Raw genomic sequence first — 23,799 nt, 5'->3', positions numbered from 1 at the left:
AAAATTGCAATTGCAAGCTTCTACAGGTTACTCTGGCAACTCATTCCAGATAAGGACCACCCTCAGAGTGAAAAGGTTGCCCCAAGGTCCCTCTTAAATCTCTCACCTCAAGCCTGTACCCTCTATTTATAGAATCCTCTACTCTGGGGAAAAGACTGTGTGCGTTCACTTTATCTATGCCCCTCATGATCTTGTACACATCAATAAGGTCACCCCTCAGCCTCCCAAGTTCCAGAGAAAAAAAGTCCCAGCCCATCCAACCACTCCCTATAACTCAAGTCCTCGAGGCCTGGTGAATCTCTTCTGCACCTTCCCAACTTAATGGCATCTTCCTATAGCTTTATTGTAGAAAAAACAGAGACAAGTTTCAGTTAAACATCTTCGTTTATTTATAATTAAAAAAATCAACTGCTTTCTTTTCAGCATTTAATGAATTGTATTTTAACTTTAGCTGCTTTAGTCTCATAGGTCTGGGGCCTGCCTCCGACTGAGTGAGATGATGGTGGAGTGAGGGGCAGGAGACTCTGTATGAAGACTGTGAGGGGCAGAATGAGACACTGGGTGGGTTATGTTGCTCCCGGGTACTCTATAATCAAACCTCTGGCCAGTGCTGGCTGACCAGTGGGGTGCTCACTAAAATCACATCGTCAAGCATCAAGGTGAAGCCCAAGAAATCGTCTTTAAAGTAGGAACAGGGACGGTGTCCCAGCATTGACTGTGTGTGTGTGTGTGTGTGTGTGTGTGTGTGTGTGTGTGTGTGTGTGTGTGTGTGTGTGTGTGTGTGTGTGTAATAGAGATGGTGTATGTAACAGGATATGTTTGTATGTAACAGGGACGGTGTATGTAACAGGGACGGTGTATGTAACAGGGACGGTGTATGTAACAGGGACGGTGTATGTAACAGGGACGGTGTGCTTAACAGGAATGGCGCCCCAGCACTGACTCTGTGTGTGCGTGTAATAGAGATGGTGTATGTAACAGGATATGTTAGTGTGTAACAGGGACAGTGTGTGTAACAGGGACGGTGTGTGTAACAGGGACGGTGTGTGTAACAGGGACAGTGTGTGTAACAGGGACGGTGTGCGTAACAGGGACGGTGTGCGTAACAGGGACGGTGTGCGTAACAGGGACGGTGTGCGTAACAGGGACGGTGTGCGTAACAGGGACGGTGTGTGTAACAAGGAAGGTGTGCATAACAGGGACGGTGTGCGTAACAGGGACGGTGTGTGTAACAGGGACAGTGTGTGTAACAGGGACAGTGTGTGTAACAGGGACGGTGTGTGTAACAGGGACGGTGTGTGTAACAGGGACGGTGTGCGTAACAGGGATGGTGTCCCAGCACTGTGTATCTGTAACTGGAGTGGATTGTGTCAACTCTGTTTACATAGACATTGCCCAGTGATGGTGAGCTGGTTGGCTCCCAGGGTCATTGAGGCGGACTGTGTTCCTTGGGATGGGAGCAACAATGCTTGGCTGGGGAATAGGTGGGGACAGAAGAATACTTTACAAGTTGCAGCAGTTGTGGATTATCGCAGTGTGAACCTCAGCCGTTGGTGGTAACCAGCGCCCCTCCTCCTCCTGCCTTTTGCCATCCTGGAATGATGACCGGCGGCATCGACTGTCCACACGCGTACGGTGACAGGAACGCAGCGGATCCAATCCAGCGATAAGTATCATCGTCAAGAGATCTTACTCTTGGACAGATGCCTGCTCTCGAGTCCAGCAACTAAAACGGAACAGGTAGAATGTTGGGGTGGATGAGGGTTGGTAGAAACAGAACATAAAAAAGCCTAATAGGCTGGGCTGGGTGGTGCTCACACTAATCCAGGGGCTCCTGTTTTATTCTGAACGTTGTTGGTGTGAGCTGTAACAGCTTGTCCCGACGATACAGCACGTATTCACTGAACTGTGAGGAATCCACTCCGCCACCGCAGGATGCCACCACCTTGAATCCCTTGTGCAACAACCGCTCCAGAACCTGCAGGGAGGACAATGTCACAGTCACACAGCACGGGAACAGACCCTTCAGCCCAGCCCGTCCATACCGACCAAGCCCCATCTAAGCTTGGTCCATGTCGACCAAGATGCCCCATCCAACCTCAATCCCATATCTCTCTAAACCTTTCCTACCCATGTACGTCTCCAAGTGTCGTTTAAATGTTGTTATTAGTACCTGCCTCCTCTGGCAGCTCAGTCCATCTTCTGCCGGGAGGGAACGGGGTACTCCCGTGCCTTCTCTCCCCACCCCATTCCACCCTCTCCCCGAACCACAATGATCGGGGGCTGGGTGGAGCCGAGCGGAGCTGGGAGCGCTGAGCACACCTACACCCTCGCTCACTGAGTCAGTGCTGCTGCTGGAGCTCTCTCCCCCCATGCCCTCTCACCTTCCCCTCACCACTGTCTCTCCCGCACGACATTTGTGGCTGTTTCTGACAACCACAGTTTGGGTTAGAAAACAGTTCTCAAGAGCCCTGTCTTAACCCAAGACTGCCCATATATGGAGCAAATCCCCTCTCAGTCTCCACAGCCTCAGCCTATTCAGTATTTTCTTATAATTGAAATGTTCGACTCAGGCAACATCCTGGAGAATCCCCTCTGCACCTCAGAACGTGGAACAGTACAGCACAGGAACAGGCCCTTTGGCCCACTATGTCTGTGCCAAACATGATGCCAAGACCAACTCTTATCGGCCTGCAAATAATCCATATCTCACCACCCTCTGTGTAACAAGTATCAATGTAATAACATCCTACCCACAGTGTGGTGATCAGAATTGCACTGTACGGCAGCGATGGCCTATTCAAAGTTACATAATGTTGTACTGGGCAGTCCCTGCTCCGATTGTCTGTACCCCAGCTAATAAAGGCAAACATCCCACAGGCGTCCTTCACCACCTTATCTACCTGCCCTGCCATCAGGGACTAGGGCACAATGGCTCTTCTGTTCCTAAATACTCCCTGGGGCTCCACCATTCATGAGTGAATGAGGAGATATTGATTCCAGTGGCAGAAAGGTCAGTGATCAGAAGACACAGATTGAATGAGATTGGCCAGAGGGAGAGAGGAGAATTCCTTTCAATGGAGCAGCCTAAATTCTGATAGGGAAAGGGCGAACAGGAATGGCAGTGGAAGTGAGTTCAACTGGAAAGGGGATGCGGATAAATACTTGAAGAGTAACAGTGTGGGGACCAGAGGGAGTGGAACGTATTGGACAGGTCTCTCACTGCCCGGCATCAGCACGGCGCCTGATGCCTGTGTCGGTAAGCAGGTCAGAGGGACACCCATGTAAATAAAATGGACACCGAGCAGGCTGCTCTGGCTGCCCTGGTTCCGCATCTGGGGCTAGAGCCCAGAAATGTAACGGAATTATACAGGGAGCAAATAGCATATTAAAAACATATCATCGCATATTACGACCAATTAATGTGTGAAATGGCGACAAAAATCATAAGGGATAGAAGTAGAATTAGGCTATTCAGCGCATCAAGTCTACTCCGCCATTCAATCATGGCTGATCTATCTCTCCCTCCTAACCCCATTCTCCTGCCTTCTCCCACAACCTCTGACACCTGTACTAATCAAGAATCTATCTATCTCTGCCTTAAAAATATCCACTGACTTGGCCTCCACAGCCTTCTGTGGCAAAGAATTCCACAGATTCACCACTCTCCGACTAAAGAAATTTCTCCTCATCTCCTTCCTAAAAGAACGTCTTTTAATTCTGAGGTTATGACCTCTCGTCCTCGACTCTCACACTAGTGGAAACAGACACTCTATCCAAGCCTTTCACTATTCTGTATGTTTCAATGAGGTCCCCCCTTATTCTTCTAAACTCCACAGTACAAATCAGCCTGAGTCTTGGTGCTGGGCTGAGGCTGCACCAGGGATCCTGCAGGCAGAGGATTGTGTATTCCCTTCTGTGGAACCCAGGCTCCTCAACAGACATTACAAGCGTAAAGAGATGCAAGCAGGAGGAGGCCATTTGGCCCCTCCCACCTGTTCTACCCTTCAACAAGAACCACGGCTGACCTTTTACCTGTGTCACCTCCCTGCAGGGACCCCCAGCCCCATTACCCTCCACCTTGAGGAAGGGTTCCGACCTGAAACATTGTTCATTGCTCCTACAGATGCTGCCTGACCCGCTGATTTCTTACAGCACTATGCTTTTTTGTTCTTTAGTTACCCTATCATTTCCTAAATAGCAGCATTACATTTCCTGCCTTCCATCTGTAGGATCCCAGGACCTGTGGCAATTTAGAAAATGGCAGTGTCTAGGGTGCCACCATGTCCGGGACCTTGGCATGGAAGTGTCAGGTGCCGGCATTTAACTAACTCCGTGCTGTTCATTTCCTACAGCTCCTCATTCACTCCAGAATTGTAATCTGGGATTACTTCCGATGGTTCTGAAGCTTCGCTTCAATAACGCTCAGCACCCAGATTATAATATGAACATAGATTTCATCGGGGATGAGACATAATAGGAAAAGAGGCCGAGCAAAGTCATCAAATCAGTGCTTTGTGCATAAACAGACAGACCAGCATTTATTCAGCGTGGAAACAGACCCTTCAGCCTGACTCACCCATGCCATCCAAGATGTCCCATCAAAGCTGGTCCCATTTGCCTGCCTTTTGCCCATATTCCTCTAACTTCTCCTATCCATGTACCTGTCCAAATATCATTGAAATGTTGTTATAGTACCTGCCTTAAATACCTCATCTAGCAGCTCGTTCCATACACCACCACCCTCTGTGTGAAAAAGGTGCCCCTCAGCTTCCTAGTAAATCTTTCCCCTCTCATCTTAAACCTCTGCCCTTTAGTTCTTGATTCTCCTACCCTGGTTCAAATACAGCATTAATTTACCCTATCTAATGCCCTCGTGATTTTATATACATCTATAAGATTTCCCCTCAGCCTCCTGCACTCCAAGGAATAAAGTCCTATCCTGCCCTGTCGCTCAGGATGTCGAGACTGACTAATCTCTCCCAGTAACTCACTCTCATAAATCTTCTCTCCACTCTTTCACCTGACGTTCTTTTGGATTGAGAACAACTTTATGACTGCTGATTTAAAGTTACGAATTCAAGGGAGCTGCGGCTTACTCTGGCAAAGTGTGGACTTGGTAGTGGGATTGAGTTGTTGAAAGGGTAATAAAGCACTTTGAAATTATAGATGCACTGTGGTTTATTTGAGCAAGGTAGGCGGATTGTTTAGGTATGGTTAGGGAAGACCTGGGATACGGGCAAAAGGTGCACGCAACTTGGACTGGTACAGGGCTTGGAATGGACTGATTTTTGCAGAGCTTATGATTAGTTACCTGCTGAGGGCAGGTTTGCTGTAAACACTCAGCAGAAAGTTCGACAAGTTCCTGCTGTTGCCCAGTGTACAGCCGGTGCTGAGGAGGCATGTCCCACTACCAGGGACAGCCAGGACAGAGTTTAATCACTTTCAAGAATCAGAGATCAATTTCCCAGATGATTTAAGGTTTTTCTTGTGTAAAATGTGGGCGATAGAAAGTGCAGCGGGTAGAGCTGCTGCCTCACACCACCAGAGACCCAGGATGCTGTCTGTGTGAAGTTTGAACGTTCTCCCTGTGACCGCGTGGGTTTCCTCTGGGTGCTCCAGCTTCCTCCCACACTCCAAAGACATGTGGGTTTGTAGGTTAATCGGCCTCTGTAAATTGCTCCTAATGTGTAGGGAAAGTGGGATAACATTGAACTAGTGTGAAGGGGTGATCGATGGTCAGCTTTGACCTGGTGAACCGAAGGACCTGTTTTCATGCGTATCTCAGAACTAAAAATCGACACAGAAGAGGGCCACTCGGCCCCTCAAGTCTAACCCACCCATTCAATGTGATCACTAGACCTCCTCTTCTGCACTGGGCAGCTCTCCATCTCCCTCAGTTCCCTGACCTTTAAATATTGCAGCTATTTTCTCTTTAATGTGATCTGTTATCCACAACAATCTGGAGTGCAGAATTGTGCAGACTCACATCATCTACAAGAATTCCCAGTGTTTGGTTTTAAATGACTGTCCCCTGATCTTGTAACTCTCAGGGAATTGTACCTCAAGGTGCCTCTGTTCCACAAACACTCTCCAGGGCCCGGCCATGCACTGTGTATGTCCTGGCCTGGTTTAATTCTCAAAATGTATAATCTCACCCGTGTTAAATTCTGTCTGCCACCCCCTTTCTCACATCCCCAGTTGACCCAGATCCTGTTGTAAGCTTAGGCAAACGTCTTCACTCTCCACTATGCCACCAATTTTGGTGTCATGAACAAACTCACTAATCAAGCACCTTCACATCCAAATCACGCAAAAGGGGACCCATCACCAATCCCTGCAGCACATCAGTGATCACAGGTTTCAAACCTAAAAAACAAGCCTCCACTTCCACCATCTGACTCCTACCAGTAAGCCAGGACTGGCTAGCCATCCCTGCATCCCATGCATTCTAACCTCTGGACCAGCCTACCATATACATATATTCCTTTATTTGTCCCACACCGGGGAAATTTACAGTGTTACAGCAGCAAAGTGGATAGCAAGAGATCATTCATTATAAATAAAAGTAAAGGCAAGGATAAATTGTCATCAGTTTACTGTGTATTCCTTAACTGTTACTGTTGACTCGTCTGCTGGGAGCAGTGCTGGTTGTGCAGTCTCACAGCAGCGGGAAGGAAGGACCTCCTATATCTCTCCTTCACGCACTTGGGGTGAAGGAGTCTGTCACTGAAGGAGCTACTCAGTGCAGTGACCATGTCCTGCATGGGGTGGGAGTCGTTGTCCAGCAGCGATGTTAACTTTGCCATCATCCCCCACTCTCCCACCGCCTGTACTGAGTCGAGGGGGCAACCCAGGACAGAGCTGGCTTTCCTGACCAGCTTGTCAAGTCTCTTTCCCTCCGCCGCTGAGATGTTGCTGCTCCAGCAGACCACTCCATAGAAAATAGCTGATGCAACCACCGTGATGTAGAAGGCAACACAGGGTTTTGCCAGTGGCCTTTGCTAAAGCCCATGTTTACAACATCTACCACTCTGCCCTCATCAGTCCTCTTTGACACCTCCTCCAAAATCTCAATCAAATGCACGAGCCGTGATTTCCATGCATAAAGCAGTGCTGACTACCCTACTCAGGCCTTGCCTTTCCAAATGCAAATAAATTCCTTCCAACAATTGACGTCAAGGTCACCAGCCTGTCGTGCCCTGGCTTGTTCCTGCGGTCCGTCTTAAACAAAGGCACAATAAGATTGTAATAATACTTCTTTCAAGTTTCCAGCCCTCTTGCAACAATGGCAAACATACAATTTGCCTTCCTAACCATTTGCTGCACCTGCTAACTCTCTGCAATTTGTACACAAGCATCACAGAAAGGTGCAGCACACAAATGGGCCCCTCAGCCCACTTCATCCATGCCGACTGTGATGCTTACCTATGCCAATCCAATGTTAGGCCCACATTCCTTTACCTTCCTGTCCAAGTACTTGTTAAATGTCCAAAGAACTTCTCTCTTCCTCTGTACTTCATTCATCTGCAATCTTTCTCCATTCCTTCTCTGTTTCAGACCCAATATATTTTTAACTCTCTGTAGTCCCGATCTTCCAACCTACTTCATCGCCGATGTACCTTTTCTCTGTAATTGTAATGCTACAATACTGTAACATTACATTCTGCACTCTGGTATTTCTCTCTTTGCACTACCTGTTGTACCCAGGTATGGCTTGATTGTACTCATGTAAACAATGATTTGACTGGGCACACGTGAGAATAATAAACCAATACCAATACCATTTGTTTTAGTTCCTCACACCTTATATGGAACAAAGCTCCCTGGCTTCACTGCACACAGCTGATGATAATTCTCACACCATCCGCGCCTTTGAATGTGGTTGCCAGTTTAATTCTAGTTGATGTCAGATCAAGTGCAGTTGTGGTTGGAATTCCACACCCAGTATGATATATAGTTGCTGTCCAATGTAACTGGATCTATGCAGGGTCCAAGCAAGAAGTCTATCACCTCATCAACCTGACCAGGGCTCGCACAATGAAAGGCCGATGGCTTTCCTAGTCCCAAGGCCATGAACATATGTTATAACCATACACTGCAATTTTTTCTTAGTTTGCTCTCTTTTTTAAAGAAAAAAAGGCGAGTGTTTTATAGAAAAAAGTGCAAAAACGTACTTCTGGATTCTATAAGCAAAGGAAATGATCAGTAAATCAAGGCCTTTCTTCATAACGTTGATCACACGAGATACTCAATTATTGTACAAAGGACATTGGAACAATGAGAAAGTACAGTTAAAATTCACAGAATTTCAGAGATGGGGAGGTGGAATTTTTACAGATTACTGTCTGGGGTAGAACAGGTTCAGAGGGAAATTAAGTCAAGTCAAGTCAAGTCAATTTTATTTGTATAGCACATTTAAAAACAACCCACGTTGACCAAAGTGCTGCACATCTGATGGAAGGTTTGAGAGGGTAGAGATTACAGTGATCATTTCCATTGACCAGTAAATTGGCAATGAAGAGCCTCGTGGTTTATACTGTTTTGGATTTACACAACAGTAGGTGTACATTACACACGTTCACATCAAGGGATCAGTGTGTACTAAAGAGCTGGAGGGAGCTATTAAGTGGTATTTAGTTTGGCAAACTCTCGTTTCCTCTCAGAGCAGCCCAACATCTGCTTAACATTTGGTGCATGGTTCAAAGATGGAACAGATGGAATCAATACACATCCACCAATGGAATGACATCGAGCTCAGCATGAAAACAAAGCACCCATTTCCGAGCAAAGCATGAAATCATGGCTGGAGCTAGCACCCTCCGAGTGATGGGGCAGAGGTCTCAGTGCAGGTACATGGCCAGAGACAAGCTCCGAAATACAGGGCATGTATTTCCCAAGGTAAGTGCCACTGACCACAGAGGAAAGCCTGAGGGTGGTGGGGGAATGGGCTCAGGAGATACTAAAACAGTAACCACAGTGCATTCAATAGACGGCATAGCTTTGGTGCACTGGTGGTGGAGGGAGTGAATGTTTGGGGTGACTGAGGAGCTATCATTCTACCAATGCGCCTCCTGGGTTATTCTCCAAGGTTTTCTTACAAACACTGAATATTGGCAGACTGCTGGAGCAGCCAGACAGTGACCATAAAACCCCTGTGCTAATACAGTTTGTAAACATTACCAGGGGATTTAGTCGGGACTCGGTCTCAGGACCACTGCTCACCTGGACGGAGTTAAGCCGGCAGTATCCGTTGATTGGGAATCGGATGACATGCGTGGGGTCCTGGTTCCACCCCGCGTTTACGGAGTTGCACATGACGTCCCCAGTCTCAGGGAAAATATCCTCTATTAGTGACTTCTCTCCACTCAGACTGATGCGCTCGCCCAGGTCAGGCATCACCCTCAGCACCAGGCACTCACAGGGCTGCGAGCACAGTCGATGCTCCTGCTCCTGCTTCCACCTCTCCAGTTCCCTCACCATGGGCTGTAGCTGGTAATACTTGGCTTCTTCGTATAGCAGGCAGAAATCCTGAAACAAGATTAAACTTCACATCGGTCTTTTGTCCGGTCTGAATTTCCTGCTCATACAGGAACAGGATTTTCCCAATTTTCCAACCCTTGAGCTGGCTCCAACTTTTAATCAAAGAGCATAGTATGGAGAGTGTGGCTATGTTACAGCTACTCACTCCAACCGGTTTGTGCTGGCATGTATGTTTAATGCAAGCCTCCTAGCTTTGTCATCTATACCCAGTAGTGTTATCCATGGATTTTTTGGTTTTTTAGGCATTAGAGATATAGTGTGGAAACAGGCTCTTTGGCCCACCGAGCCCACACTGACCAGCGATCCTCTGCACATTAGTTCTATCCTACACACTAGCGATGATCTACGGAAGACAGCACCCGTAGTCAGGATCAAACCCGCGTCTCTGGCACGATAAGGCAGCAACGCTACCGCTGTGCCACTGTGCATTAGGAGACATGAGAGGCTGCGGATGCTGGAATCTTGAGCAAAAATACAATGTGCAGGAGAAATTCAGTGGGTCAGGCAGTCTGACACCCTTTTGTCTTCTCTGCTCCAGCCTTAGTTACTTATTCCACCCATCTACAAATCATGCCCCCCTTCACCTGTACCCACCTATCACCAGTTAGACTTTGTCCCAACCCCCCCACCTCACTCTTCCAGCTTTCTCCCTCCTACTCCATCAGTCTGAAGAAGGGTCCTAATACAAAACTTTGCCCATTCACTCCACAGATGTTGCCTGTCTCACTGAGTCCTTCCAGCTCTTTGTGTTTTGATTTAGAATTTGTATTTTGATTCCTGAATGATTAACTAGACTGTGAAGGACAGAGGATCCACAATGATTCTTGAGGGGCCGCACTTTTTAATCTTTCTCCCTCTGAATAGCTTATTCCATTAAATGTTCGCACAGTGCCACTGGATTAGTAAGACTGAGGCCTAGACTAATGACCGAGTTCCTCCAGCCAGTTTTTTAGCAACATTTGCTTTGCTTTCTGTCAAATAGTTTGTTTCAACAAACATCATAAAGTAGATTCTCTGCTCATCATCACACTGCGAGATCATGCTGGCTTCTGTGGTGGGGAGGTTCTTCGTCTGGGCAAGGGGCTACAGAAATACGAGGATGGGTGTCATGGAAACCTTTTCCAAGCAGTTTTGGATAGATTGCTGATTACCAAATAGATAAAAGAATGAGGAGAAGATGCATCCAAAATATTGTTGTATTCTCACCTTGAAGTCCTCTGGAAGCAGGAGCTTCGATGTCCTGAGGAAACTTAAGACGTATCGGAAAATCTCTCCATCTCGGTCAATGAAATAGTGCTGCTTTAAACTGTCCAGGACAATGGGCTCGGTGCCATTGAAGAGGCGTCCTATCCTGTACCAAAATATATGGACCACAGTTTGCTATTCATTTTGAAACAACGATATCAAAGTCTGAATGCAGACCACTTATTAACACTTGTGGCAAATGGCCAGCTATTAAAAAACAATCTGAGCTGCAAAATAAATGGTACCAGTTATATTGTTACATTAGAAAGTAGAACCTAACATATAATAGTATCTACAATTGTCATCTGCAGTCAAGTTGAGTTTAATGTCATGTGCACAAGTATGGTGAGGTACAATACAGTTGCAGCTGTACCACAGGCACATAGACTCAGCCACAAACATAAATTATACCTCAATCACACTTACAATTATTAAAAGATAGAAGACTTTGCAAAGAAACAAATCATTAATGCAAAAATATATCTAGAACAACATAGTCCATTGGAGTGCAAGAGATGGTCCATGGCATTCTGTCGTCAGGGTGGGGTCAGGGTTGTGCGGGTCGGTTCAAATACCTGATGGTTGCAGGAAAGTAGCAGTTCCTGAAGCTGGTGATGTGGAAAAAAAAATGTTCCCAATGTTGGTGGAGTCCAGAACCGGGGGACACAGTCTAAGAATAAAGGGGAGGCCATATAAAACTAAGGTGAGAAGAAACTTTTTCACCCAGAGAGTTGTGAATTTGGGGAATTCTCTGCCACTGAAGGCAGTGGAGATTAATTCACTGGATGTATTTAAAAGAGAGTTAGATAGAGCTCTAGGGGCTAGTGGAATCAAGGGATATGGGGAGAAGGCAGGCACGGGTTACTGATTGTAGATGATCAGCCATGATCACAATGAATGGCGGTGCTGGCTCGAAGGGCTAAATAGCCTCCTCCTGCACCTATGTTCTATGTTTCTATGTTAACATGAGGCTTCTGTAACTGCTGCAATGTAGTAAATATACAGCAACCGGGGCTCCTGGGGAACTTTAGTCCAAGACTAAAGTTGTAAGGGCACACATGCTACTTCTTGTAAGGACACACGTGCAATGTCTTTAAGGAGTCTATGGTATGTGGACCACAAACAAAGCTGATCTGAGGGATTGTATTTTGCTCTCATTTATTTCGGTGTTCTCCAGTCTGACAATTTAGATCAGGCATAATTAAGGTTTAATAATTTCGCATTAACATGTGGAGAGATGTATAAATCAGGGCAAATGTCAAAGGTTTTGCACAAAGTCACGCATTTGATGCAACAGTCCATAACCTTCGAGGACTCGTCCCTGACCTACTGTGGGGCCAGGTATGATTGAAGTGACATCAGGTAGAATCTGCTGCCTACCTCCTGCCCCCCCCCCCCCACCCACCCACCCACAGCTGCTACTCAGAGCCCCTCCATGGTCACGTCAACCAGACAGCAGTGTGCTGGATGGGAACTAGTCCATGACCAGGAGTGGTCTGGCAGCACCCACTCTGACCACAAAGCCCAAGTCCAGAAGAACAGAGATGGTGACTGGTCCCGTACCAAGCAGCGGGGATCAGCTGAATTAGGTTTGTTAAGACACGAGGAACTGCAGGTGCACAAACTTAAGAAAAACTCAAAGTGCTGGAGGAACTCAGCAGGTCAGGCAGCATCTATGGAGAGAATGGACAGACAACATTCCGGGTCCGAACCCTTCTTCAGACTGATGGAGTGGGGGGAGGGGGGAGGAAGGTGGAAAAGAGAGGTGGGGTGGGACAAAACCTGGCTCGTAATGGGTGAACACAGATTTGTCCTTCAGCAACATGTAGGGTTGTGGTTCACGTTATCTCTGTTCTATACTATTTATTGGTTTCTTTATCCTCAGCAAAGTATTACCGCTCAAACGGCTGCACCAACAATATTCTGTCCACAGTCATACAGCACGGAAACAGGCCCTTCGGCCCAATGTCCATGCTGACCAAGAAGCTAACCCTAACCTAGTCCCATTTGCCCCATATCCCTCTAAACCTTTCCTATCCGTGTACCTGTCTAACTGTCTATTAAATGTTGTTATTGTATCAGTCTCAACTACCTCACCTAGCAATTGGTTCCATATACCCACCACCCTCTGTGTGAAAAAGTTGCCCCTCAAGTTCCTGTTAAATCTTTCGCCTCTCACCTTAAACCTATGTCCTCTGGTTCTTGATTCTCTGGGTAAAAGATTCCGTGCATTCACCCTATCTATTCACCTCATGATTTTACACCTCTGTAAGATCACCCCTCAGCAGCCTGCTCTCCGAGGAACAAAGTCCTAGCTTGCACAACTTCTCCCTATAGCTCAGGCCCTCGAGTCCTGGCAACATCCTCGTAAATCCTCTCTGCACTTGCAGCTTAATAAGCACCAAACGTGGGCAAGCGGGATTAGTGTAGATGGGACAAGTTGGTCGGTGTGGGCAGGTTGGGCCGAAGGGCCTGTTTCCACACTGTATGACTCTATGACTGTTCAAATTTTGTTCATTACGACATATAACAAAAAAGCAAGTGCGCTCTGCGAAAGCCCTTTAGAAAGGGCCCTCCAGTCACAAGTCCATGATCACTATCAATGCTTGCTTCCTGCCACTGAGACTACTTTGGATCCCAAGGGCTTTAATTTTCTGTCATGTAGGACATTGTCAAAATCCATGGAGACAACATCAAATGTGTTATCCTCAATGATCCTTCTTGTTAAATGCACTAACCTCAATCTAGTTAGACAAATACAACCGTCACAATGTAAATCCATGCTGACAACCCATGAATAATCCACTTTTTACTGACTGTTGATCAATATTGCTCCTCAGAATTAATTCCAAGAGTTTGCCCACCAATGGGGATTGGGTACACCGGTCTGTCATTACATTCCTTTCACTCCTTGTGAGCAAATATCACTCATTAAGTTTTCTGGCACTAAATCTGTGGGCAAGGAAGATTGGAGAACGGTGGGGCAAGAGTTTACTCACTTGTTTCTCCTAACAACCTGGATGGACTGCGTGTGCCCATGGTAATTTATCTACATTTAAAGATCCTAAACCACTTCCTACCTCTTCCCTCACCGTGCTTATTCCATCCAGTGTTTCGCATAGACTTAGTCTTACTGCATGGAAACAGGCCCTTTGGCCCAACTCGCCCATGCCAACCAAGATGCCTCATCTAAGCTAGTCCCATTTCCCCACGTTTGGCCCATGTACTTCTAAGTTCTTTGTGACTTCTTTATCCACGATATATACATCATTCCACTTTTTTTGTATAATCAGGACAATCTTTCTCATCAATCCACCTGCTATGGACGATCTACTCACAACAGTGTAGGCAGGAGTAAACACCTCAGCGAAACACAGTCTTTGTGCTGACGATCATCTTTGTTGTGTTGTGTGGAGCCAGCACCTTGCAAATGGGATGAACTTTGAACAGATCCAGCATGCAAGGCTGGATATTCTTCGGAGATGCAGGACAAGACAGCAATGGAATTAGATTCAACCAAGATCTTCATCATCTTCCAGCATAGAATGTAGAACAGTACAGCACAGCAACAGGCCCTTTGGCCCACAATGTCTGTGCTGAACATGATGCCAAGTTACACTGATCTGCTCTGCTGTACATGATCCATAACCCTCCATTCCCTCCATTTCTATATATCTATCTAAACGCCTCTTAAATGCCACTATTGTATCTGCCTCCACCACCACCATCCCTGACAATGCGTTCCAGGCACTCACGACTCTCTGTATAACAAACCTGTCCCGCACATCTCCTTTAAACTTTGCCGCTCTCACCTTAAAGAAATGCACTCTCGTCTTTGACATTTCTCCCTGGGAAAAGGGTTTTGACTGTCCACCCTGTCTAAGCCTCTCATAATTGTATATACCTCTATCAGATCTCCCCTCAACCTCCAGATTTGTTCAGCCTCTTCTTATAGCTAATACTGTCAAAGTATTCAGGCAACATTCTGGTGAACCTTCTCTGCACCCTCTCCACATTCTTCCTGTAATAGGCTGATCAGAACTACACACAATATTCTAAATGTAGTCTAATCAAAGTTCTATAAAGCTGTGTTCAAAAGGTCTGCTTCAGGCTGAAAGAGTAGCTGGGGAATGGGATGGGGCCAGTGGTCTCAGCGCGCAGTTAATGATGGGACTGAAGATGATGGGACTGAAGATGATGGCTTTCCAGCGTTTAACTGGGCAGGAGATTTCTGTTTATGCAATTTAAGATGATAAAAGCACCAAGATGTGGTGGTGAAACAGATCTGCCCATCACCCGTGTACATGTGGAAATGGATATATGAAAATATCCACCTGGACTACTGGACTCGACCCATGATAACTGCTCCCTGCGGCAGCGCAGACTAAAACCCATGCTTTATTTTGAAAGAGGTCACAAATCCAATGGAAATATAAGGCAATGCTACCTCTCTGTACCAGAGGCTGGTATTTTATAGGCAAGAGCGTCTGAGCAGATGATCATTTCTCCAGAGACACAAGGACTCTGAAAAATCGATGCTAACATTTTACACAATCAATAAGCAGTCCCTTACATGCCTGGGGTTTTATTTTCCTGGTTTTTCTCTCTCTCTCTGTCATTCCCAATACGACCAGTTTCTGAATAAATATACACAGGCACGGTGATAAAGATCAGAGCGGACATTTTGTGCCCATTCTCTGTGCAGAACATCAGAAAGTGAGCAGAAGGAGGTGACATGGGCCCTTGCACCTCTTCTGTCCCTCACTGAGATCATGGCTGATTCACATCTCACGATCATTTTCCCACCTGACCCAGATATCCTCTGATTCCCTTTTGTTTGAAAATTCTAGCGACTTCAGATTTGAATCTACTCGATAACGAGAAGGGTCTGAAGAAGGGTCCCAACCAAAACATTGCATATTCGTGTTCTCATGTTACAGAGCACTATATTTACATTTTTAATTCGCTGCTGCAAGTAAGAATTTCACTGTTCCTTTTCGGGACAATAAAACACTCTTGCCTCTTCCCCATTGCTGCTGCCTAACCTGCTGAGTTACACCAGCACTTTGTGTTTTTTGCTCAAGATTCCAGCATCTGCAGGTTGTTGTGCATACTCAACAAATAAGTATCCAACTCTCTGAGGAAAAAAAAATCTCTATTTGAAGAAATGTTTTCTCATCTCTCTCCCAAATGGCCAACTCCTGATCCTGAGACAGTGCCTTTGAATACAAGACCCTCCAGTGAGAGTGGTTGCCCCTCAACATCCCACCTATTAATCATTCTGACTCTGGTGTGTTTCAATATAATCACCACTAGTTTTTCTAAACTTCAATGTGCACAGGTCAATCTTCACCACTCAAACAATCAACTTCAGCCCCAGAATCATTCGAGGGAATCCATGTCTCCTTGACAAGTGAATATCTATAAAACATTATTAATGATAAGACATCCCAATAATAAGTTGGTGATACAAGAGAAAGCAAGTGCTGGAATCTTGAGCAAAAAACAAACTGAAGGGACTCAGCGGGTCGGGCAGCATCTGTGGAGGGAAATGGACACTCGATGTTTCTGGTTGGGACCCTTCAGACGAACGACTGCTCGAAGCCAGTGATACGGAACTAAGTAAGAGGCACGTGGAAGGCTATATAGCAAATCTCACAAAGTAAACGTTATAGCTCTAGACCATCCCATCAAAGAATCCTAGAGCAGGGACAGCATAGGTTGGATACCAAGCAAATCTAAACTGAAAGAATGATATGGCGAGAGAGAATGTGTAGGAAGGAACTGCAGATGAGAGTAGATGGATTGAATGAGAAATCCAGGAAGAAATATACAGCTACTCCCCAGGTTATAGCAAGGTTCCGTTTCTATGAACAATTCCTAACCAGATCGTTCTCGAGTCGGAAATGTGGCTGTAAACTGATTTTTAGCAGGGAGACAGAAATCAGGAGAGTGAAGGCCATCTGGCCTAACAACTGTTACTGAGAAAATGCTGGGGTTTAATATGAAGGAGACAAGAGCAGAACATTTAGAAAATCATAAGAAAATCAAGCAAAGTCAACATAGTTTTATTGAAGATAGATCATATTTCCTGGATCTCTTTAACAAAAATATAACAACCAGGGTGGATAAAGGGAACCAAAAAGGCTGTTTACTTCAGTTTCCAAAAGGCATTCAGTAAGGTGCCACATAAAAGGTTACTGTGGAAGATAGGAGCGTCTGAGTTTGGGGTCAAATACAGGCACGGATAGGACTTTGGCCAACTAACAGAAAATAAAGAGTGGGGGTAAATCGGCCATCTTTGGATTAGCAATTAGTAGCTACTGGGGTTCCACAGGGATCAGTGCTGGTGTCTCAACTCCGCAATAAAGTTTGGATGAAGGGACAGAATGTGCCGTGGCCACATTTGCAGATGATACAAAGATAAGGCGGAGGCACAAAGAATCTGTAGACAGATCTGGATTGGCCAAGTGGGTGGGCAGGAAGTTGTCAGACCAAGTATGATGTGGGGAATTGCGAGGGTGTCCACACTGGAAGGGAAGATGAAAAAGAAAATTATGTAAAGGGAGTGAGACTGCAAATTGTATTGAAGGATCTGACAGTCCCAGTGAATGAGACACAAAGGGTTATAATGCAAGCACAGGAGACTGCAAATGCTGGAATCTGGAGAAAAAAACCCAAACTGCTGGAAGAACTCAACAGGTCAGGCAGCATCCGTGGAGGTGAGGAGACGCTGGAAGTTTTGGGTTGCAATACTGCATCAGGTGATAATGCAGGTCCAGCAAGTGATGAAGCTGCTGTACAGCAGGCTTTACTACAGGGATTTGAGATTCTCTCCTCAGGGAGATGTTGGAGGTGGAGTTATTGCATGTACTGAAGGTGGAGATTGGCACAAAATGCAAAGGAGTCAAGTGTGTAGGAAGAGTGTGAAGAGGAGTTGCTGAGGCCAAGACTGAGTCAGCCATGATCCAGTCTAATGGCAGAGTAGGTCCGAGTCATTTGTCCATGAATCTATTTCCTATCTTCGGAACAGCAGAAGTGGTGCATTTGGACTTTCAGAAGGCATTTGATAAAGTACCGCGCAGAGATTATTGAACAACATTAGAACATACATGATTGGGAACAATATCTTGGTGTGGCTGAAGGTCGGTGGACAGGAAAACAAATTATTATTGTGAGCACAAAGAGACACGAGGTACTGCAGATGCTGGAATCTTCAGCAAAACATAAAGTCCTAGAGGAACTGATCAACCTGATGAAGGGTCCCGAACCAAGACCTCATCTCCACCAAGTCAATCTCCCCCACCATACACTCTACACTGACAAACTGCATCACTGAAATAAAATCTTGGCTTCAATCAAATTTCCTCAAACTCAATTGCAACAAATCTGAAATCATCATCATTGGTCCAAAAACGCTCACCAAATCCACCCAAAACTTCATCCTCAACATTGATGGTCTCCCAGTATCCACCTCACCTCACATCCGGAATCATGGAATCATCTTTGATCAAGCCCTCTCCTTCGACAAACACATCAAACACATCACAAAGACAGCCTTCTTCCACCTCAAAAACATTGCCCGTCTCCGTCCATCCCTCTCCTCCACAGCTGCAGAAACCCTCATCCACGCCTTCATCACCTCCCATCTGGACTACTGCAACAGCCTCCTCTATGGCGCACCCTCAAAAATCATCAGTAAACTTCAATACATTCAAAACTCCGCTGCCCGTCTACTCACCCACACCCCGATCCGTGACCATATCACCCCCGTCCTTTATAAACTCCACTGGCTCCCCATCCCCCAGAGAATCCAGTACAAAATCCTCCTCATAACCTACAAAGCCCTCCATAACCTGGCCCCATCCTACCTGACCGACCTCCTCCACAGGCACACTCCCACCTGCACCCTCCGCTCTGCTGCTGCCAATCTCCTATCCCCCCACATCCGGACCAAACTCAGATCCTGGGGGGACAGGGTTTTCTCCATCGCTGCTCCCACCCTATGGAACTCACTACCCCAAAACGTTAGAGACTCCTCCACACTCACCACATTCAAAACATCGCTGAAGTCTCACCTGTTCAGTACTGCCTTCAACCACTGAAGGTCACCTCACCTTCTGTCTCCTTTCTCTGTTCGTTTATTTATTTACTTATTTATCTATTTATTAATTTCCCTATGTTCTCTAAATCTCTGTAAAGCGTCTTTGAGTATATGAAAAGCGCTATATAAATAAAATACATTATTATTATTATTATTATCCATTTCCTGACCCGCTGAGTTCTTGCAACACTTTGTGTTTCATTATTGAATTCAGCAGGGGTGCCTGGTGAGATACCACAATCTACATAAATGATGGGATCAGGACTAGGATATGCAAGTTTGTTGATGATTCTAAGCTAGGTGGTAGTGTGGGATGGATGGAGAATGAGAGATGCATCAGGGGTATAGGGACAGATTAAATGAAAAGGCAAGGACATGGCAGATGAAATATGATTTGTAAAATTGTAAAGTTATTCCATTAGGGTGATTTTTAAATGGTGAGAGATTGAAAGGTTTTGGTGCTCAGTGGATAGTTAACGTGTAGAATCGGCAAGCATTTAGAAAGGCAAATGATACATTAGTCTTTATTACAAGGGAATTTGAATACACGAGTGGATATGTATCACAGGTCCACCACCGATTTTCCAGCCCTCTTGGTTCCAGAGCCTTGCCGGATTATCCACTTTGCCAGACCAAGAGAGGTCACGTAATAATAATTCAACAATACACCTCTTACCCAATAATTATACCCCTCTCAAATCTCTAAAGCTCCAAGGACTGCTAGAAACTTAAATAATGAATTACCAATTAACAAAGAAGTAAACATTTAACTCTTGCAGAATGGAGGCACATGTTCCAAAAGAGCACGTGCAATGCTGTCGTAAATTTGTCCGGATTAAAGGAGGTGCCGGACTATCAGTTGCCAGAAAATCGGTGGTGTACCTGTACTGCGATTACACTGAACTCTGGTGAGGCAGCATCTGGAATGTTTTGTAAAAGTCAGGTCTTCCTATCCAAGATGGATGCACTTGTGATAGTGGGATTGCAGTAAAGGTTCATGAGAAGAAATGTCTTCAGCTGGAGGGTAGGGGAGGCGAGGCTCTGGGAACTCAGTCACTGAGCATATTCAATGTAGTGTTTGATGGAATTTTTAATCAATGGGAAGGAGATTGCAACAGGACAGTGGCACTGAGGTAAAAGGTCAGCCATGTTCTTATAAAAGTAGTAGCAAGGGCCATATGACCTCCTATATTTTTTAAAGAGGCTTTTAGCTAGGCGCATGGATTTGCTGGGAATGGAGGAATATGGATCATATTCAAGGAGAGGAGATTAGTTTAACTTTGCATCATGTTCAGCATGGACATTGTGGGCTGGAGGGCCTATTCCTGTGCTGTACTTTTCTATATCTTTTATGTTCTTATTCAGTCTCTGAATCAGTCTCTCCAGAACATCCTGGTTTTCGAAGAGAACACAGAGGGCTGAGGAGGCTCATTTGCATTCAGCACAGAAATGAAAGAATATGGGACATGAGGTAGCAATGGCCAAGACCTTACTGAACAACAGATCAGATGCAAGGCAATGAATGCTTCTGTTTCTATTCTGTTCTTCCAACAGTCAAACTCCTTCTAGATTGGACCTTCTGCCCATTTTGCATCTCCATTTCCCAATGTCTCTGACTGAGTTTATAATCAAACTGCAAAATGAAATTTCAGAGACACAAGGAACTGCAGATGCTGGAACCTTGAGCAAAACAGTGGTGGAGACAACATCTGTGGTTGAAAATTGTCAATTGGACAAGTCTGAAGGGTCATGACCTGAAACGTCGTCTGGCCATTCCCACCACAGGTGCTGGCTGACCTGCTAAGTTCGTCTGACAGTTTGTGTTTTGCTCAAGATGAAAGTTCACCTCAGCAGGGTAAGATGGGAATGATCCCCTACTGATCAAAATGAGAATCCAGTAGCAAGTGTCCATGTTTTAACCATTAACCGTCTGCTGATAAGTGCCTGCGTGTTGCTGACACATTGAAACTCTTACCTGGAGTCTGTGTATTTGGTTAAGGTGGCGAGGCTGCTGGTATACATGTGTCCGCCAACATCAATATGAACAGGAGCATTGGACTTGGTGAGCTGTGCTGGCAGTGGAATGCCCTGAGATATCACAGGTGACACAGGGGAGCGAGTCAGAGACAGGCGTGACATTGTTCTTCCCTCCTGGAAACACAACAAGGAAAGAATCACAGTAACAAAGGCAACATTTTTTATGTTTGTGTTATACCGCCTGCTGTCTGGCCAGAGAAACAATGGGGCACTGGTCCAAATACTCAAATATGTAATAGCTGGAACATCAGACACTTGCAGGCTACGAGGGTACATCATCAACATGTGCAAATCCAAGGAGTGGGAAGTTTATTGATCCCATTCAATGTCATATCTGTGAAGGAAGATAGGCACAAAATGCTGGAGTAACTCAGCGGGTCAGGCAGCATCTCGGGGGAGAGATGGAATGGGGATGTACGGGAGATACATATCTGGTTTCTGGGTTGCATATCTGGGTTGGGAGCCCACTTTAAATGTAATGGCTGGTGGCCATAAACATCGCAAAATTCCCACGCTTACCTGACCGTCAAACTGTCGCCTCCAATCTACCTGTCAAATGTCCTGACGGTAAATAAATTGGTTAAACACAAGCATTTTATGGTATTTTGAAATGACTTTACTTATTTTAATATAATGTGCTTCTAAATGCATCTAAGAGAACCTAGCAAACCTGGGGACAGCAGGCGACAGCGCCCGCAATAAGCAACGATACCTGGCGACAAACCAACTGTCGCCGAGAAATTTCACTCCGGATGATTTCTCAGTGACGCGCTGAGATCCACTACGATTCTTGGAAGACTCTCCACGATCATGCCCGCGACACCCGGCAAACTGTCGGCGACAGCCTAGTCGCCGGCAGTCGCCTTAAAATCGCCTAAAGTGGGACAGGCCCTTAAGTTGGTCTCTTATTCCTTCTGAGCTTTCAGAATCTGTGAGCTGACTCAATCTCTCTCTCCCTCTGAGCGTTTAGAGTCTTTGAGCACTCTCCCTCCTCCCTCCCTCTCTCTCCTTCTCAGCATTTAGAATCTGTGAGCCGTTTTTAAATCAATCATCTCACTGATCTGTGGAGATTGATCTAAAGCCATTGAGGACAGCCAATCCTCACGTGCAGCCCTGGACTATCCAGCAGGTACACAGTGATCTCCCTGACATGGAGCAAAATTCAAAAGGACACTAAAAGAGACAGCTCATTCTGCATTTCTTTGAATATTCCATTGTATTTAAAACTACTGCAAATGAGGAAAAACCTAATTGAAAAAGGCACCTCATCTAATTAGGCGATGGAGATTCTGCTGCTGCAGTTGCTGGAATTGTTAATGACTTTGGTACAGTGCTGATTACTGCTGTTGGAAATAAAAAAAGATTGGTATTGGTTTATTATTGGCACATGTACTGAGATACAAAGAAAATATTTCTTTGCGTGCTATCCAGTCAAATCATACAATTCATGGGTATAATCAAGACATACACAAGTACAACTGGTAGTTTATGGAGTCATAGAATTATACAGCATGCAAACATAGCCTTCAGTCCATCTTACACGTGCCAACCAAGTTGCCTAACCAAGCTAGTTTAACATGCCTGTACTGGGTCCATATCCCTCTAACCACGTACATGTCATGTTTCCTATCCACGTACCTGTCCAAATGCCTTTTAAATGGTGTTATTGTCCCTGCCTCAACTATTTCCGCTGGCAGCTCATTCCATATACCCGCCAACTTCTGTGTGAAAAAGGTGCTCCTCAGATCCCCGTTCAATCTTCCCCTTTCGCCCTAAACCTTAGTGCAAAGAGGAAAATACCAGAGTGCAGAATATAGTTTTATAGGTACAGAGAAGGTGCAGGAAAAGAATTGCAAGGTCCACAAAGCAATACGTTGGGAGACCGGGTCTACTCCCTGGTTTATGAGAAGACTGTCTGTAGTCTGATCACAGCAGAGAAGAAGCTGTTCCTGAACCTGGTGATGCATGCGTTCAAGCTTTTGTATCTTCTGCCTGAGAGAAGAGTGAATGCAAAGGTGGCTAAAGACCAGAGGTCCATCACGGGCGGCCATTTCCCCCTCACGCAGGAAGATGGTTAATTGGCCGCTGGAAAGTGTCTCTAGTGTGCAGGTTGATGTTATAATCTGGGAGGAGTTGATGGAAATGGGTAAATAGTGAACGACAGTCGGCATGCACTCAGGGGGCCGAAGGGGCTGTTTCCACGCCACCTCGTACTCTGCCGCTCTCACCTCAGATCCCCCATCTTACATCGTGCACCTCACACATCACATCTGCACCTCACATCTGGCAAACCCCCCTTTTACACGCAGCACCCCACACTTCACCCACTCCCTAACCAAGGGCAAAGGCTGCCCTCAAGGGCCTGACCTTGGACCCCACAACGCACACCTCACATTCTGAACCTCACCATCAAGCCTCAGCTCTCACATCTGGATCTGAGCAGATGTGACGCACCGATTCACTAAAAGCCAGCGCTCTATATGCTGGGAGAAATTTAAAGGAAAATAGGACCGACAACGGGAAAGTATGAGAGAGAGCAGCAGTTAACAGAAAAGGATTCAGAAGTCTTTTCAAGTAACAGGCAGCAAGAGGAAGGGTGAACTGATTCTCAGGAATGTCATTTATGTAGTGTATTCAGGCAGATGACAGAAATGGATTGCTTGAATGTCCCTAGCACGGTGCACTGAAATAGGCCCTTGAGCCCATCACCTAGAACTGATCTTTATCAATCCCATTTACTGGCACTTGGTCGACAGCCTGCCACCCCTTGGGCATTTAAGCATCCATCTACACGTTGACTGTCTTGGGAGGAACTGCCCCCACCATGAAGGCAATCCGTTCAAGAGTCCGATCACTGGGTACGTTCTTCC

The 23,799-nt window shown here is 45.8% G+C and overlaps 1 protein-coding gene across 3 annotated transcripts in view; it reads right to left on the bottom strand.

Moving 5' to 3' along the window:
* Nucleotides 1-387: 387 nt before the first annotated feature.
* The window catches only part of kctd15b (potassium channel tetramerization domain containing 15b), a 35,764-nt gene continuing 12,352 nt past the window's right edge, over nucleotides 388-23,799 (bottom strand). For all 3 annotated transcript variants that reach the window (XM_078400680.1, XM_078400681.1, XM_078400683.1), the window contains exons 3-6: nucleotides 20,868-21,043; nucleotides 10,750-10,894; nucleotides 9,226-9,531; nucleotides 388-1,978 (exon numbers count right to left, since the gene is read on the bottom strand). In XM_078400680.1, coding sequence (XP_078256806.1) covers nucleotides 1,820-1,978; nucleotides 9,226-9,531; nucleotides 10,750-10,894; nucleotides 20,868-21,043 — 786 coding nt within the window. In that variant the 3' untranslated portion in view covers nucleotides 388-1,819. The remainder of the gene's footprint in view (nucleotides 1,979-9,225; nucleotides 9,532-10,749; nucleotides 10,895-20,867; nucleotides 21,044-23,799) is intronic.

This window comes from Rhinoraja longicauda, chromosome 6, assembly GCF_053455715.1.
Source record: "Rhinoraja longicauda isolate Sanriku21f chromosome 6, sRhiLon1.1, whole genome shotgun sequence".
Taxonomy (NCBI): domain Eukaryota; kingdom Metazoa; phylum Chordata; class Chondrichthyes; order Rajiformes; family Arhynchobatidae; genus Rhinoraja; species Rhinoraja longicauda.
Note: the sequence above shows the minus strand (reverse complement) of the source record. Positions and strands in the feature narration are given on the sequence as shown.